Source organism: Melitaea cinxia, chromosome 17 (genome assembly GCF_905220565.1).
Source record: "Melitaea cinxia chromosome 17, ilMelCinx1.1, whole genome shotgun sequence".
NCBI lineage: Eukaryota > Metazoa > Arthropoda > Insecta > Lepidoptera > Nymphalidae > Melitaea > Melitaea cinxia.
In genome coordinates this window covers 7,550,306-7,567,419 of record NC_059410.1, presented here as the reverse complement: position 1 = coordinate 7,567,419, position 17,114 = coordinate 7,550,306, and the positions used below count along the sequence as shown (strand labels likewise).

Sequence of the window (17,114 nt, the reverse complement as noted above, 5' to 3'; positions counted from 1 at the left end):
TAACCTATAGCCTTCCTCGATATGGGCTATCTAACACTGAAAGAATTTTTCAAATCGGATCAATAGTTCCTGAGATTAACGCGCTCAAACAAACAAACAAACTCTTCAGCTTTATAATATTAGTATACATTTTAATTGAATGCTGATAATAGAAAAACGCTATGGAAAATTGGATAAATAAGGCTGGAGTAGTTTATTTTGCAAAAAAAAATCCAAAACGCAAAAAACATTTCGATAAGATGTGTAAAGATGAATTACAAACACTCCAACCTGTTCAACTCTTCTAAAGAAGTAATGATTATATTTGATCGAATAAACTCTGAAATTAAAAAGAGGTTTTGATCGTGCTACTGCCAGTGAAAATCCCGTCCAAATAAGTCCAGCCGTTTCAGAGATTAGTCGGAACAAACAGACAGACAGATAATTATAAAAAATGTTAATTTCGTATGTGTACCGTGTATACATGCATATGAATTTAGTTAAAAGCGGTTATTTTAATATTACAAACAGACGCTCCAATTTTATTTATTTGTATAGATATGTCAATTTATGAACTGCAAGAGTATACACCGTTGAATTCTTTTATTTGGTGATAAAGAAAAGACTAACGGTTTCTATCTCTTACAACAGATCTATCCGCATGATCTGCACGATAAGAAAAATTTTATTTCTGGGCTACTGATTAAAAATGAGTATGCACATGTTTTGGCTTTTGTCGAAATTCTAACCTTAAATAATTTAGCCCCTCTATAAATATCAATTATTACGCGAGCGAAGCCGCGAGCAACTGGTAGTCATACATATTTTTATTTCAAAACCTTACCTGTGATATATATATATATATATATATATATATATATATATATCCTACCCGTTCATGCCTATATAATATCTAAATTAATAGGCTTAGCACAGAATGACCGGCGCTGGATGCATTCTTCCCGAGAATTGATGTAGGGACAGTTGGGGAACAGTTGAACGCGGGGCACTATGGAACAATGTCGATAAAAATTTGAATTTCAAACTAATTCGCGCGGTACCGCTTTGTCCAATTACAGCGCGTCCTGCGTTATACGTAGTGAAATATGTGGGCGTGACAACGATGGAACTGTGAATAGAAAACTATTGTTCTTTATGTTCAAAAGTTAAGATTTCTTTTCAAAGTGCTTTTGTTTTTAGTAAAAAAGTTTAAACAACGGGTAAATGGTATTTTTTTTCATTAATCTTAATCATTTTGTCTATTTGAGACAATTGTTGAGTGTTCAAAAAATAACTTAACTTTTTATAAAACTTGTTTGAAACTTTGGCCCCCAGGATCTGATGATGGGATCCCAGAGAAATCGAGGGAAACTCTCGAAAATCCGCATAACTTTTTACTGAGTGTACCGATTTTAGTGATTTTTAATTTAATCGAAAGCCCATGTTTATCATAATATGGTCACATTTAAATTTCATCGAGATCTGAATACAACTTTTGGAGTAATCTTTGATAATGCGCATTTACTTGACTATTTTTCCGTCTACCTACGTTGTATTGCTTGTCGATACAATTGAAGTCGGTTTTTCTTCGTTTGCCTGCAAACACAATTATACTACATAATAAATGGTTTTTAAATGATCTCCCTTCACGAGCCAGTATGGGTAAATCCGACCCAATCGTAATAAATGTGCGATGTGGATCCACTGTAGGAGAGGAGGGTTAAGTTAATTTTATTTTATAGAAGCAATGACTACATAAATGAAATTCTAAACAAATTAAATTAAAATACAACAATATTAATGTAGTTATTTATTGATAAGACTTCCACAATCTGAAATCCAGAGGCTATTTTATAATTATGATTTAATATTTGCAGTTAAGGCATTTTATGTATGCTTCTGAAGTAAATAAATTAATAATCTATAAATTTAACCAGCGATAACATCTCCCCCGCCAACAAGTCGTCAGTACTCAGTATCGCAACGTATTGCAATGATACTTCCTAACCTATTAACAAGTCATTCTGATCATTGACATATTTTCTATTATTAATTACTATTAGTGCACGAATGTGGTAGTCTCCTATTCGATTAAACTAAAACGTAGTCATGTAAATATTGCGTAAGCTATAATTTACGTAGGTACTAGTTTCGGAACAAGTCAACTATTAATTTTAGTATTCGTCAATAAAGGTACCTCAAATGTTTTCAGATCTAATTCGCCTTTCCTCTACGAGTTGTATAATATATGAGTAATTTTATGATCAAATTTAATTACTGTAAATTTCGTTATAACACAATTAAACAAGTAACAGTAAATCTCTTCCATTTATAACAATCTATTAAATGCACGTTAAAACAGGCATCGGGGGCCCAAATAAATGATCAGTTTTAAGACAATACATATAAGCACACTTTCTGCACCACATTGCACGTTAAAAAACTATCCTTCATACAAATAACTCTTTGTTTCAAATTATTGATTCTACCGAAACAAAATAAGATAAAATAGAAGTTCAGTCAAGAAAATATGCTCCTAAAAAATAAAAGAAAGCACTTGTGTATGACACAGCCATGTGTACATTACTGCATTGAAGTCCACTTACATATATACACTGGGATAAAAATATTCAAATCTATGTGCAACATTGAATCACCGGTAGTCATTCGATAAATTCCAAACATACATGTAAAGTTAGGAACTTCATGAGACCACAAGACCTGTCCTATGGTAATTTATTAACTATAACACTGTTACGACTCATTGGCTGTGAAATACAAAGCACTCTGCTATCGATGATTGTAAGCGATATAATTTCGAGTTTATAATATACAAAGAGCACTATGATACGCATAGATATTATACATTCAATATTCGTCTTCTTCAGGAGGATGGGGGTTGTCTCCATCCATTTCCTCTGGGGGCGCAAAACCATCCTAAAATCAGAAAAATATAAAAATTATTAAGTAGGTATATAGGACGACTAATAAGTCGTCCTATTAAGCAATTACTTTTATTCTTGTAACATTTTAAAATAACTTGGGACTTTTCCTCTTTACATCTTTAGAGAATCATCATATTATTATAGTAAATTTGCTTGCTGCAATAACAAGGAAATGATTATGTTATTGTTTAATTAATTTATTATTACAAATTTTGCTTAATTAATTTAAATATTAAGTGAACAAATAAGCATGTCTGCTTATTTCTAAACGACTTAAAAAAGGGAGGTGGTGGAAATGATTGGTGGTACTATTTAAATTTCATCGAGATCTGATGAGTAATATTCGAGTTTTCCCAAATAATGCGTAGTTGACTGTTTTACCGACTACTTACTTCGTATTACTTTTCGATGTACTTGATGTTGGTTTTTTTCCATTTGCTAGCAAACACAATAAGTACCTACACTAGCAGTATAATTAATTTCAAGTCTGTTTATGGTTTACCTCAGTTGCATATAAAATGTCCAAAATCTTCTGAACTATTGGAGCGTTTTGTTGTTCATCCATCTCTTGACAGATCACCTCTATATCTCGAAGTTTGCCGAAGTAGAAGTCCCTTTCTTTTTCAAGACCATCAACTGTTGCTTTTAATTCATTAATCTAAAATAAAAATAAAGAAATTTAAGTTTCGCCAATTGTGGATAAAGTTAATCCTGCACATAAGTTAAGAATAGCGTTTAACAGCAGGAGGTAGAAAAGGGCCATCAGGACCTATTTTAGCCTCAATTAAGAAATTACAACTTTTTGATTCACAATTGCGAATAGAACTATGCCGTAAATACAGTCGAAATCGAATGTGAAAAATAATAATATATCATACATTTTTATCCATTGGATACCGTCATATGTAAGTTAAAACGTAATTAAATCTGATACCTTACAAAGGCAAAATCTTATTCATAAAGTTGTCAGCCTTGACCTAGAAAACAGTCCTATAAGACGCACCATATGTTGCATATTCTTATATATACATTTCACAAGGCATACTAATATTTTCTCGGCGAGTATTAACACCCGATTATATAATTAGTTTCATTTCTGCTTCCTTCGCTTAATATTTTATATTATCACACAAAATAATATTCTTAATTGGGCCCGAATATTCAGAGCATGCTCAGACACTTTCACTTTAATATAAAAATAGATACAAAAATTGCAATATAACGAAAGAAATACTAATTTTGACTTTTTCTTTAATTTTTTAAGGACTGACAACAAAAGTACTTTAATCATAAATTTTAGAATGAATTAAATAAAAACAAGACAATCAAATGTATGTGCAAATTAATGAATAATATACATGTAACAAATTTCTCTAATGTAATAAATATTTTTTTTTTAAAGATATAAGGTATTATTTTTTAAAGATATAAGGTATATGTTTCGTTTGTGATTCTTAAGAGTATATCAATCCTTTCCTCATTGATGTATTATAAGCCAATTGGAGTAAAATAAGGTCATAAATTATAGTAAAAAGTTATTGTTTATAATATTTATAAAGTACTTGTATATAGATTTTAAATAGTTTTTTGTTGTTTTGATTCGTCTCTGCTAAGTTAAATAATTTTGGACGTTGTAAGGAGTAAACAATTATATTAAGACTACATTATAATCTACTAAAATATTTTTAGCTAGATATTATAAAAAAATTCTGACATACAAGACTAATGAAATGAAAAAAAAAAGACTTGTTTTCTAACAATCTTACCTGGTGGTTAAGTTCATCAATTATTTTGGAGTCACCTTTACCAGTTTGATTTATTCTAGATAAGTTGACTGGCGGTGATCTCACTGTGCTATTAGCCTTACCAACTGTAAAAAAAATATTTATAGATTATAAATTCCACCCAGCTTAAAGTAAATTAAATAAGTGTTCATCAAACTTCAAAAATAAGCAAATTTTTAGTTAATTATTTGTCATTAAATTATCAAATAATTTGTTTCATAATAAAAAAGCTTTTTACGAATAGCTGGTTTAAAAATAAAATAAGAAAATATAAATCAAACCATAAATTGAAATAAAAAAGTACAAATAGAATATTTAAATGAAATACATATATAAATAGTATGAAAGGAAAGATTACAGTAACATATGGACAACTAGAATAGCACAAATGATAATGGTGTATGTTAAAGGGTCGGTAGTTTAAATATAATACTTTACGTAAATAAATTGTTAAATAAATATTAAAAACATATAAATCGCAATGGTTCCTGCTATTCATATTATAACAAATATACATACACTTATAAATCATTAAAAATGGGCATGGGCAACTACGAGCCCGTTGATGTTATAAAATGTATTAAAAACAAAAATATATATATATATACATTTTTAGTAATACATTATACATCGTAATAAAATTCAACCCAAAATTAAAACAATAAGTTAACAATTAGTACTGGTTTGGGGTCTAGCGGCGACTTTAGCGACGGGCGCCGCCGGTTTCTTAACGGAAGGGGGCGCAGCCCGGGGGACCGCGCCGGCGGCCCCGTGCCCCATGGGGAGGCCCTCGCGCTGCGCCATTGCGTCATACTCCGTGCCGCCGTAGTTAGCATCGAAAAACTTCTTGAACCATTGCAAGAATTCAAAGTTATCTTGGAACCGACCCTTCACCAGTCTGTCAATGGGTACTATCTACGAAAGAAAAAGGAAAGTAAAATAAAAGAAAGAAATGTTCTATGGGTGTCGACTACGCGGGGGCACGAGACGTGAGATGCCTAGACCGTCAGCATGAACCAGTGTCACAGAGTATGATTTGGTGAACGTCCCCGACCTGATCAATTGCCATTTACTATATATTACGATTTATAATTGTTACTAAAGATACCGATTGATCTTATACGCGTATTTATTGTACTATTATTGATCAACTGAAAAAAAAAGAGTGTGCTATAGACCACACAATTGAAGTAAAACTTCTTTAGCTATAGGCTTGCACAATATGCCTGCACTGTGTCTTAGATATACGAAACGTAACTGGCTATGAGAGAAAGAGAGAAAGAAAATTTGTCCTCGCACCTCTCCCTCTTGCTCCATCCGCCCCGCCTGATCACACTTTTCGTAACGCTCTCGTCACGCATTCACCATCTTACTCCCCAAGTCAAGCATGCGTAAAGTGGTTTTACTTCAAAAAAAATGACGTACAATAAAGTCGGGGGATTCCCCATTAAATATAAACGAAAATGATTGCAAACTTGAGGGATTTTAATTCCCGTTTTACATTAAAATAAAAAAAATTATGTTACGTAACGCCTTGTTCGAATCCCGCTCCCGCCCGTGACGCATCGTAATACACATTAAATATCTTAATAGATTTTACACGGCCCCACTTCCGCAAATTGCGTTATGTAATACTTGTACGTTATTATGTACATTCCAAAGTAACAATGTTTTTGTAATGCTAAGTCACCTGCGACTATGGCACCTGCACTATGGAACGAAATTTTGGGTGTTTCTAAATAATAACCAAATGTAAGTCACAAGAATCAAAAAATGTTAACAATAATTTTGACAATTGGAATTGATCATTTCAGGGATGTTTTATAAACGAGTCAGTCATGCGTAACGTGTCTACGTTTGTGTGTGAGCGAGCTGATGCGTACTGCCCGATTGATGTAGCGGAGCGGCTCGGCGAGGTCGAGGAGGAGCGGGAGCACACAGTGGTACCCCACTGTCACACGCGCCCGACCCGATCATAAAGCCACCACGGGCCTCAAACGCGTCATACTCCCTCCCGTCATAGTTTGCATCAAAAAATTTTTTAAACCACTGCAAAAACTCAAAATTATCTTGAAACCTCCCTTTGATCAGCTTGTCCACAGGTATTACCTACAAAATTTACACTGTAAAAGCTATACTAGAACAAATATAACAATTTTCTAATGCAGTATTCAGTGTATCAATTATTTTTGTTTATCATGTTTATTATTAAATTGAATAATACAACTTTGAAAGTTAATATAAAAAAGCAAAACTATTTAATTAGGCATTAAATATTTTCAATATTTAATCCCTAACTAAAAAAGGAGAAGAAAGAATTTAAAAAAATTACCAATACAGATTCAATTGTAAAATAGCAAATTTTTGAAAGTACTACAATTTTAATCAAAGTTGCAATTTTTTTTACATCATATCACATTATTTATTTCACATCTTATTTCTTATTTAACTATTATTAAATTACTTTAGTTTGTGTATTGGAGTTATACTTTACATTTACAGGTTAAAGTATAATTTGTATGTGTTGATATCACTTAATATTACTACTATCACATACAAAGTCATGACAATACAAATGTCTCACAAATGTGAGTCATAACAGTAATCTAATATCCCTAATACTTATTAAGTATGCACAGATGTCACCACATTGAAAATAGCAAAATATATACCCTGCCTATAATTATTTAGTAAAAGTGAATTTTAGTTCTGCTGTGTGGTTACGGCAGTAAAGAATGGTGACTTTGGACAAAACACACGAGTTTACACCATTTTTGGCACGAACTTGTGGAGGCCAATGTTCAACAGTGGACTTCGATAGGCTGTAGTGAGAATTTTTGTTCTATTTAACTTTTTAAGTAATATGTTAAACTTGTCTTTTTAACTGTTGTCATATTAGTACCACATCTAGCACTTTCACATTCCATTATACATTCAAGTGTTTGCTGACTTATTAATTATTTTAAATTCTTTTTGAAATAGTAATTACCTTATCGACAGACATTTTTTTGAAAGCAGCCTGTAGTATTTTGAAATTTTGTATATACTCATGTTCTAAGTTCGTCTTGAATTTGATACGCTTCATAGGAACACTACCGGGAAACAACATGTCCATGAACTGACAGTACGCGGCACCGGTGCACAATTCTTCGATTTTAGCAAAGTTCGATTGGAGACAGTCGTTCACCCACGCTAACATATCATGTCTTGATAGGTTTTCCGATGTCACATTTGTTGAGTACACATTCACTGCCATCTTGAACTATAATTTTGTCAACACCTTAAACAAATAACAAATCATAAATAGCACACGTTCTAATAGGAATATGTTCTAAACCGGCTAAACCAAAGCACTGCTATGAACAAAAAAGAAAGCCGATCTAAAAATAGGTCGGTACATGTTGCACGAGATTGTTGATGCATCACGTCCATATCAATTCGATTATACTTTTTGATAATAAACAACGAGATAACTATCATATTAATGACTTATACCGTAATAATTTATATGAAGCGAAACTAACGGCGGATGCAAGATGACAGACGACGACTCATCAAAATCTTTTACCACATAATTGTACGTTATATGCAGAAACTTGAGACTATTATACCACTCACCTTTTAAAACTAAATGCTTGTACGTTTCTTCTTTTTTAGCTTTTAAATATTGAGCAAAGTATAATAAACGTTGAATTGTTATCCGAAAAGCTCGCCTTCGTAAGATTTGTCATAGACAAGAAATATTTTTTTAAATTTATGTAGCGTATCTTCTAGAAAGTATTTTGCGAATTAAAAACCGATATTTTGTAATAACCGGTTTCATTTATATTAATTTAATTAAGAAAAATATTAGAAACTTCCTAGCAGTTAAATAGGAGGTGACTACAATTAATTTACAAAAGGATCATATGTTTAATATTATAAATGCAACAAGTTATTTTACATTTCATATTACTTATGAGAGAATAACTAAAACTGTCACTATCAGTAATAGAAAGATTTATTTAATACCATTTGCTTATGCTTATTTTTTTTTTTGTATTTACTTGTTTTCAGACGTTTACACATAAACGTAACATTATTGGAGTAAAACTTCTTTACGCACGCGTGACTTGGGGAGTAAACTGGTGAATGCGTGATGAGAGCGTTACGAAAAGTGTGATCGGGCGATGCAAACGGAAGTTGAGAGTGAGATATAAGCAAGGAACTTATACCCAAGATATAAGTTAGTAAAGTTACAAAGAGAGAGAGTTACGTTTCGTATATTACTGTAGGTGCTGAAGAAGTTTTATTTCAGTCGTGTGGTTTAAAGCACACTTGTTTTTTTAGACTCCATTCTCAAAATATATATTACATTTACCAGCAAGTTAGTAGTATAAAAGTTATTGTTTCATATTAACTAAAGATATATACTAATCTACATATTTTATTTGAAACTACACGGTTTCAAATAAAGTATCTCAATACACTCAAGAAATGTTAAATAATATTAGCAATAATTTACAATAAATGGAAATAAATGAGGCTTATAGTATAAAATAGAGATTACGTGGAATCAACTAATGAACTATGATATTTGTTGGTTATTCTTTAATAGAATTTATTTATACATTGTGTTGAAAGTTTGAATGCATAAATTTACTGTTACTGTATTATAAACAAAAAAATAAAATAAAATATTATTTAGATATTATTTGAGATACGTCATACGTGTGCAGCGATTCTTAAACGGAATTGTAATTGTCATTTGTCATTAGTTAGTGACTGCAACAAGTGAAAAACAAAAACAATAGAAATACGGCGCAGCCAAAGAGTATATAAGTAAAGAGGTGTCACTCCATAGACACGGTCGAGCTCCGGGTTCAAGGTTTTGCTATACTTCAAGTACCAACTTTGTGGTTGAGCTCTATTTTTTTCGTTAAATTGGTAATAATGAAGCATAGTGTTGTTAGTTATCCTACCGGAAATCGATAATAGTGTGGAAAAAGGTCGATAAATTAGTCGATAAAATTATCGATACTTTTTGAGCACAGGGTTCTTAATTTTATAAATTTTATTTAAAATAAAAGGTTTTTTGTATATATATAATGTATATTTAAAACTTCTTGGTATATACTACACTACTACTAAATTTCTTGGTACTACTACACTTAACCAGCGAAAAAAAATCTACATTTTAAACAAAAATGAAGGTAATTGTTACAATTAAACATTACAAACATAATTATTATTTTGCCCTGATCACTAGTGTCTCGGTAGACATCACCTATCTATTATGTCATCGGCTTTATAAAATAAATATTACAACAAATTATTTAACCTAATGTTCCTAGTGTAGGCCGAGAGGAAAAAAAGCCGGACAAAACTCTCGGTAGTCTTTTCAAATTTAAAGTTGTTATACAAAAAAGTTACATCATTGAAGGCATGTCGATCACAACAGCTAACAAACAAATTTTATATTTTCGTAAACATACTGCGATACATCCCACAGCTCTCAGCACATTCTAGGCCTCTTTCTTCAAGTAGGAGAAGGATCGGAGCTTAATCCACCATTACAAAACAAATTAAATAGTAATTATCAAACAATAACAAACACTTTTACAAAACAAATTAAATAATAACAACTATTAATTATCAAACAATAACAAACAAAATGATTTAAAACATAAAAAACATGTTAACAAAACAAATTCTTAATTATTAAAATATTAATTAATATTTAATTATAACATAGATGATTTACAAACATAACATAAACTTCTTTATAAATCAAATTAAAATAAATAAATATAATATCTTATAACATAGATGATTTACAAGCATAAACTTATTTACAAAACAAATTAAAATAAATAAATATAATATCTTATAACATAGATGATTTACAAGCATAACATAAACTTATTTATAAAACAAATTAAAATCAATAAATATAATATCTTATAACATAGATGATTTACAAGCATAAACTTATTTACAAAACAAATTAAAATAAATAAATATAATATCTTATAACATAGATGATTTACATGCATAACATAAACTTATTTATAAAACAAATTAAAATCAATAAATATAATATCTTATAACATAGATGATTTACAAGCATAACACAAACTTATTTATAAAACAAATTAAAATCAATAAATATGAATAAATATAATATAAATCTTATAACATAGACGATTTACAAACATAACATAAACTTCTTTATAAAACAAATTAAAATAAATAAATATAAATAAATAAATATCTTTTTTTTTTTCTTTTTCTTTGATGTACAATAAACGTAATATAATACGTTTTTGGTGTACAATAAAGTGTATTATTATTATTATTATTATCTTATAACATACACACAGTCATATATTCCTATGTTAAACAACTTAATGCTTGTGTTACAGGTAACAACTGACTGTACATTTTTTGAAATAAATAAACAGAAATAATATATATAAATATATAAATATTACGTAGTACATTCAATCTCAGGCGGGAATCGAACTTGCAACCCGTGGAACAGTAAGTAACAATAACAAAAAAGATGATTTAAAAGCATAACAAACATTTACAAAACAAATTAAATAGTTTCTAATAGTAATTGTCAGCCAATAACAAAAAAGATGATTTTAAAGCATAAAAAAAAATATTAACAAAACAATTTAAAGAGTAACAAATAGTAATTATCAAAAATTAACAAACAACATGATTTAACACTTAACGTAGCATAGTCACAAAAAAATCAACTCTTAAAAAGTGATACAAATGAAATGATCTCGCAAAACAGTAATTATCAATCAATAACAACCAAGACGATGAATTTGACCCATAACATATTCACAAAAATATAAAATTTTTAAACGTTACATATGTAACGATCCGACATACAGTAAATAACAAACAAACATAACATATATATACAGATATTATCTAAGTAAAAACAATTCTGAAAAGCGTTATATAATGATCCTAGGCATACAGTTAAAAATCATAATGATTTACAAACATAATAAGAACATATTTAGAGTAATCTTCTAAATTCTTATTTTTGTATTATTAAATGTTTGTAGTAGGTAATTCCATAAAGTACTACCGATTTTAAAAATTCTTTCACGGGATGCTACAATTCCATGTACGCCATTTAATGGTATGTGGATAAACGAACAGCAGATTATGGGAGAAAACGAAATAGCGAAAATCGCGTAATCTATGTGGGCGAAGCCACAGCGGAATTTTTTTTTTGTTTCTATGCTAAAATATACACATTTAAAAACTTGGAAAACAAAAAACATTGCAAAGACATTAGATGTCAAGAAGAACTGCCAATATGTATGTTTTCTACAAACATTGTTTTATAGTACTGACAATATAAATATAAATATTCAACAAGAATCTTAAAAATTGTTATCTAAGCTTTGTCTTGATCACATTATTCTAATTGTATATTTTTGTCTTTACATGATTTTCTAATGAATAATAAACAAAGATTATGAATTAATTGATTTGTTTTTTTCTATAAAATGCTCATTACTTAATTGCAAACTAGTCTACTGCTTTACATTTTTTAATTTGTAAGTCCTGAGATATAATAGCTTTGAAATGAATTTGGCTCTTGTTTACAAAATGACATAAAGGTTTAGAAGGAAAGCACAATGAGCTCGAATCTTTCCACCATTCTTTAAAACTAATATAATTGTTTAAGTCGTCTACTGGTTTATCAACTTTTAACGAATCTTTACATTTCTGACATTTCGCTCTATCTAATAATTTTGCAGCTAAATAACCACTAACATATACTACTGACTGCTCCAAAAAGTTACATAAATCATTTTCATATAAAAAGAAATCGATTTCATTGGGCAAAGACAAAACAGGATAAACTATCTCATCAACAACTTGAATGTCATCATTATTATTTCTATTAGGCATGCCAGTGCGGACCCTGCTAATATCGTTATAAGCTACAAACAATTTATTAGTGTCTTCCTCACAGTTCGCATTTCGACTGCCAAACGCTTTAAGCTTAATTTAGTTTGAGTCAAATGACTCAGCAGGATCTTCTCATGTTCAGTTAATGTAGAATCTGAAATTAAAAAAAAATCCTGTTATTATATATACATTTTTTTGTTGAAAGTATACAATATTATGTATAATGTGATCTATTCCTTTAATTTCATAAATTTTTACTTAAATATAATATTATAAAATAATTTATTGCTTTTTTTATATTAAGATACATTTATTATTTTTATTTCAATATTAAACAACGCTAATATTGATATATTTTATTAGTGATCGTTACAGTTTAATATGTATTTAATTTTGCTTTAAATAATAACACAAATATATATCAAAGTAATGCCCATTGCATGATACAATTGGAATCATTGAATGTAATTATTATTTGAAGGATTAGTAGAAGAGAGAGTTAAAATAATTTGCTGCCGGTATGGATGAAGTCTTTTTTAATAATGACGAACCGTCTCGAACAAAGTAATATAAAATATAAAATAAAAAATGACAGTGAATTAACAATTGTCAAACGCATACAAAATTACAAAATTGAGTTTGCTTCTAAAAACTGATAGGCGCTCCAACATTATTTTTTTCCCTTTTTCTTCAATTTACTTGAAATATTATAACAATAAAATATACGTATTTGATTACTAAGGAAAGAGCTATATCTAAATAAATTATTTTTTCATTCTATTTTTTAAACTATACTATACTTTAATAGTATAATATCGAAATATATATATATAAATGTATAAAATATAGATAAATGAAACTGTTAAACATTAATGTTAATGCATATTTAACAAAACTAAGCAAACTTTTGATTTATAAAATGTAAATTATTGAAGCAGTATAATTAAAAATTGATTTGACTCTCATATGCTTGATATTAGTCAAATGTGTACCGGGCTATTCATAGGTATAATGAAATAAATAATTTTCCCATAGAAAGAGTGTGTGCTTCTATTAATAACTGGCCTCAACTTTTAAGTGTATTGCAGCCAATGCAGACCACTTCGGATTAGCTTTATTTTCATAGAATTATATTAATGTATTAAACTAACACACTGTAATAGTAATAAATGTTATGTGCAACAGAATAAATGTTTTTTTTTTCTTTATAACAATATTCAGGACATATATACATATATATTGGCATTATATATTGGCCTGCAGTGTGTATATATATATATATATATATATATATATATATATATATATATTATGGATAGATACTAACTACTACTATTTACATAGTCTACCACATAACTACATTAATAACTACCACAACTTAATCCCTTGTAGTTGAAGTTGTAAATTATGATTTATATATATGTGTATGTATATATATATATATAATATATATATATATATAAATTATAACATAATTATGTATAGTAATACACCCAGACTCAGGCAGGAATCGAACCTACAACCCCCGGAGCAGAAAATAGAACCAGCACAACTGGAATAACAGGCTACTCATCTAAATGTATAAAATTCAATTTTGAGACAAATAAACATTTAAAAAAAAATTAATACATAAAAATGTTTTAGTTGCTTATAATTATCTATGTAGTAACATATACAGTTAGAGAAATATTTTATATAATAAAGTGAACTTGTGTCATAAAATTAAATGCTAGTTAGCTATATGCTTATAGTAGACATGTTACTTGTTAATGTTTTATGTAATCAAAAATGTGAAATTTTCATTTGTTATTCTTACCTAGTGTTTTTTCAAAAGTAAGTCCTTGTGGTGGCTGCGAAGTAGAGGGCAAAGGGAGAAAGCTGTATTCAGCATCTGAAAAATAGTAGTACAATATCTAAATATATCTAGTATCTATTACTTGTTAATTTTTTTTTTTACATTTTCCATTATTTACTCACACTTAAATTATCTGAATTTTATTTTCTACTAGCTTCTACCCGCAACTTTGTCCACGTGGAATAGTTACTTTGGGCTAGCTGGGGAAGGTCTCAGAAGGAAAAAATCCGATTTTGAAAAATTCTTCATTGGTGCTCCACTCTTATTGGTCTTTGCGTGATAATATATAGCCTATAGCCCTAGCCTTCCTTGATAAATGGGCTATCAAATACTGAAAAAAAAAATTCAAATTGGTCCAGTAAGTCCAGAGATTAGCGCGTTCAAGAAAACAAACTCTTCAGCTTTATACTAATAGTATAGATTTGATATGAAATTATTTTTATTTTAAAATTAAAGTTAATGATTACTTATCTCGTTATATAGAAGATGAAAATGATTATTTTCCAAAGATGTTATTCATAATCATTTTATAGAAAAATAAAACTAAAAATCTTATACTGCATTGGATCATTTGTATCATATGTTGTGAATCGTTGCATATATGTGTTAAAAGATATTAAAGATTCTCAGAAAGTGTTTTACATATATCTCTCATTTTATCAGCGATATGTATATCAATCAGCCTTAGATATCTGATATCTAAGGGCCAATATTATCTAGGTAAATGTATAAATAATAAATTAAATATATGTCAGATGATTTTTTAGAACATTGACTAACAATAATCTATCTATAATATAAAAATGAGTCGCTGAATGTGTTGCTAAGCGCAAAACTCGAGAATGGTTGGACCGATTTTGCTAATTCTTTTTTTTAAATATTCCTTGAAGTACGAGGATGGTTCTTACGGAGAGAAAAATTCTAAAAAAAAAAAATTAAAATTTTCTGAAAAGGTCTAAAAACAACACTTTTCTAAACTCCCATACAATAGATTTGTGATAATACTTAAAAGTCACTGTTAGGCGATACGAAGTTCGCCGGGTCAGCTAGTTATATGATATTTATTACAACTGAGATTGTACTGCCATTATCAGTACAAAATATATTTAAAATTTATCTTTTTCTATACAGTACAATTGTGAACATTTGTATGGCTTTTATATAATCTCATCTTTATTTTTTTTAAATTTCCAGTACATACTTAGTAAGACAGAGTTTTTGAAACAACAAGACATTGTTTTCAAGAAAACTTTTTGTCACTTATTAAAAATGTATAAGACTTGCAACAGCAAGTTATTAAAATTATAAGTAAGTTCATTTAATTAACAATAAAAATCTTAATTTTATCCATCATTAAAAATATATTACATAACCAAACATGAACTAACAAGATGCTGTACCTCTTAAAAACACTTGTTACTTCTAACAACATAACATAAATAAATATAATATAATAAAGTAGTTTACTCACTTTTAGACAAAATATTTTCATTCCAATGCACATTCTCTGAATTTGTTATATCTTGAAAACTAGAAAATAAAAAAAGAATTTATCATAAACATCAATTAGCATATTATGAACCAGAAATAAGGCTAGACAAATAGCTAAACAAGAACACCGAGAAAAAATAATTGTAATGTAATTTATAATTATCATAAACATATTAAAAAAATTTGCACCTTTCAAGACTTGAGATTTTTCTTTTTCTTCACCATATAAAGGAAAATCTACCAAAAGACTAGAAGACATCCAATAGTTGTGGCAAATTTAATGTTGGAATAGCATTTTTAATTAATCTATTGCCCTTTGTATTAAAATACTTTTTTTCAAAGTGATATCCACACAAATATTTAATTTCATGCAATTTTTTAACGGGTATGTGTAAGACTGCTTAGTCTTCATTCCCAACTGCTTTGACCCAAGAATGACACCTGAGAGTATAATTTTTATCGTCAATTTAAATTAAAAGTTTAAATTTTACATAGTCTACAACTAGTTTTCTAGTATACATATGTATGTATCAAAGTATGTATAATACTTTAATGTTACTTTATTACTACAGTTAGCTATTTACTGTTATAAAGATTTTAAGTAGAATTTATTTAAATATTGTATTATTCTATTGTTAACACCACAGAGCATAGTAATATTTACACTAACCGATCTGGATCAAGTGGAAACTTCTTCAAAAATACATTGGCTCCAGTCCAGGGGTCCTCTTTAGACCACAAATAGTACATTTTTGATATCTCACATTACGTTTCACTGTATTTTCTAAAGGAATGAAAACAGAAAAACATAGGTATAACTATAAAATACTATTATTTTCTGTTGATATAGTTATTAAGAACTTATTTTCAAAAGCAAAATTACTTCGTTCGACCAAAAAGACCAATGATTCAGGTTCAAATACAAACCCATAGTAAATCCCTAGAAGCGACGAATAATATTCTCACAATAAAGTATTAAGGCTCAGAAAATACATATGCAGAAAAAACTAAAAATCCAAAATTCCGGGCGTGGTTACTCGGTGGTTGCAATATAATATGGCGGTTATACAAAATTTGACAATTACGACGTTTCCGACGTTTAAATTTTTTCATTTTGACGTACAATTTTGC

The 17,114-nt window shown here is 29.0% G+C and overlaps 1 protein-coding gene and 3 long non-coding RNA genes across 5 annotated transcripts; 1 reads left to right on the top strand and 3 right to left on the bottom strand.

The window, feature by feature from the left end:
• Positions 1-1,774: 1,774 nt before the first annotated feature.
• Positions 1,775-8,446, bottom strand: LOC123661540 (microtubule-associated protein RP/EB family member 1). The gene is made up of 6 exons (XM_045596499.1): positions 8,327-8,446; positions 7,698-7,988; positions 5,389-5,623; positions 4,691-4,794; positions 3,427-3,582; positions 1,775-2,916 (listed from the first exon to the last, which is right to left on the bottom strand). Exons 2-6 carry the CDS (start codon positions 7,962-7,964, stop codon positions 2,848-2,850), a joined length of 831 nt encoding a protein of 276 aa, XP_045452455.1. The 5' UTR covers positions 7,965-7,988; positions 8,327-8,446; the 3' UTR covers positions 1,775-2,847.
• On the top strand, positions 6,262-6,875 carry LOC123661542. The gene is made up of 2 exons (XR_006744352.1): positions 6,262-6,460; positions 6,523-6,875. It is a non-coding gene; the product is annotated as an uncharacterized LOC123661542 (long non-coding RNA).
• Positions 8,447-11,979: 3,533 nt separating the features above from the next.
• Positions 11,980-14,557, bottom strand: LOC123661504. Its single transcript, XR_006744342.1, has 2 exons — positions 14,454-14,557; positions 11,980-12,791 (listed from the first exon to the last, which is right to left on the bottom strand). It is a non-coding gene; the product is annotated as an uncharacterized LOC123661504 (long non-coding RNA).
• Positions 14,558-15,833: 1,276 nt separating this feature from the next.
• Positions 15,834-17,033, bottom strand: LOC123661503. Of its 2 annotated transcripts, none has more exons than XR_006744340.1 (3): positions 16,911-17,032; positions 16,654-16,767; positions 15,834-16,022 (listed from the first exon to the last, which is right to left on the bottom strand). It is a non-coding gene; the product is annotated as an uncharacterized LOC123661503 (long non-coding RNA). The 2 variants fall into 2 exon arrangements; XR_006744341.1 differs by lacking the exon at positions 15,834-16,022 and adding an exon at positions 16,341-16,424 and having other exon boundaries at positions 16,911-17,033.
• Positions 17,034-17,114: the final 81 nt, after the last annotated feature.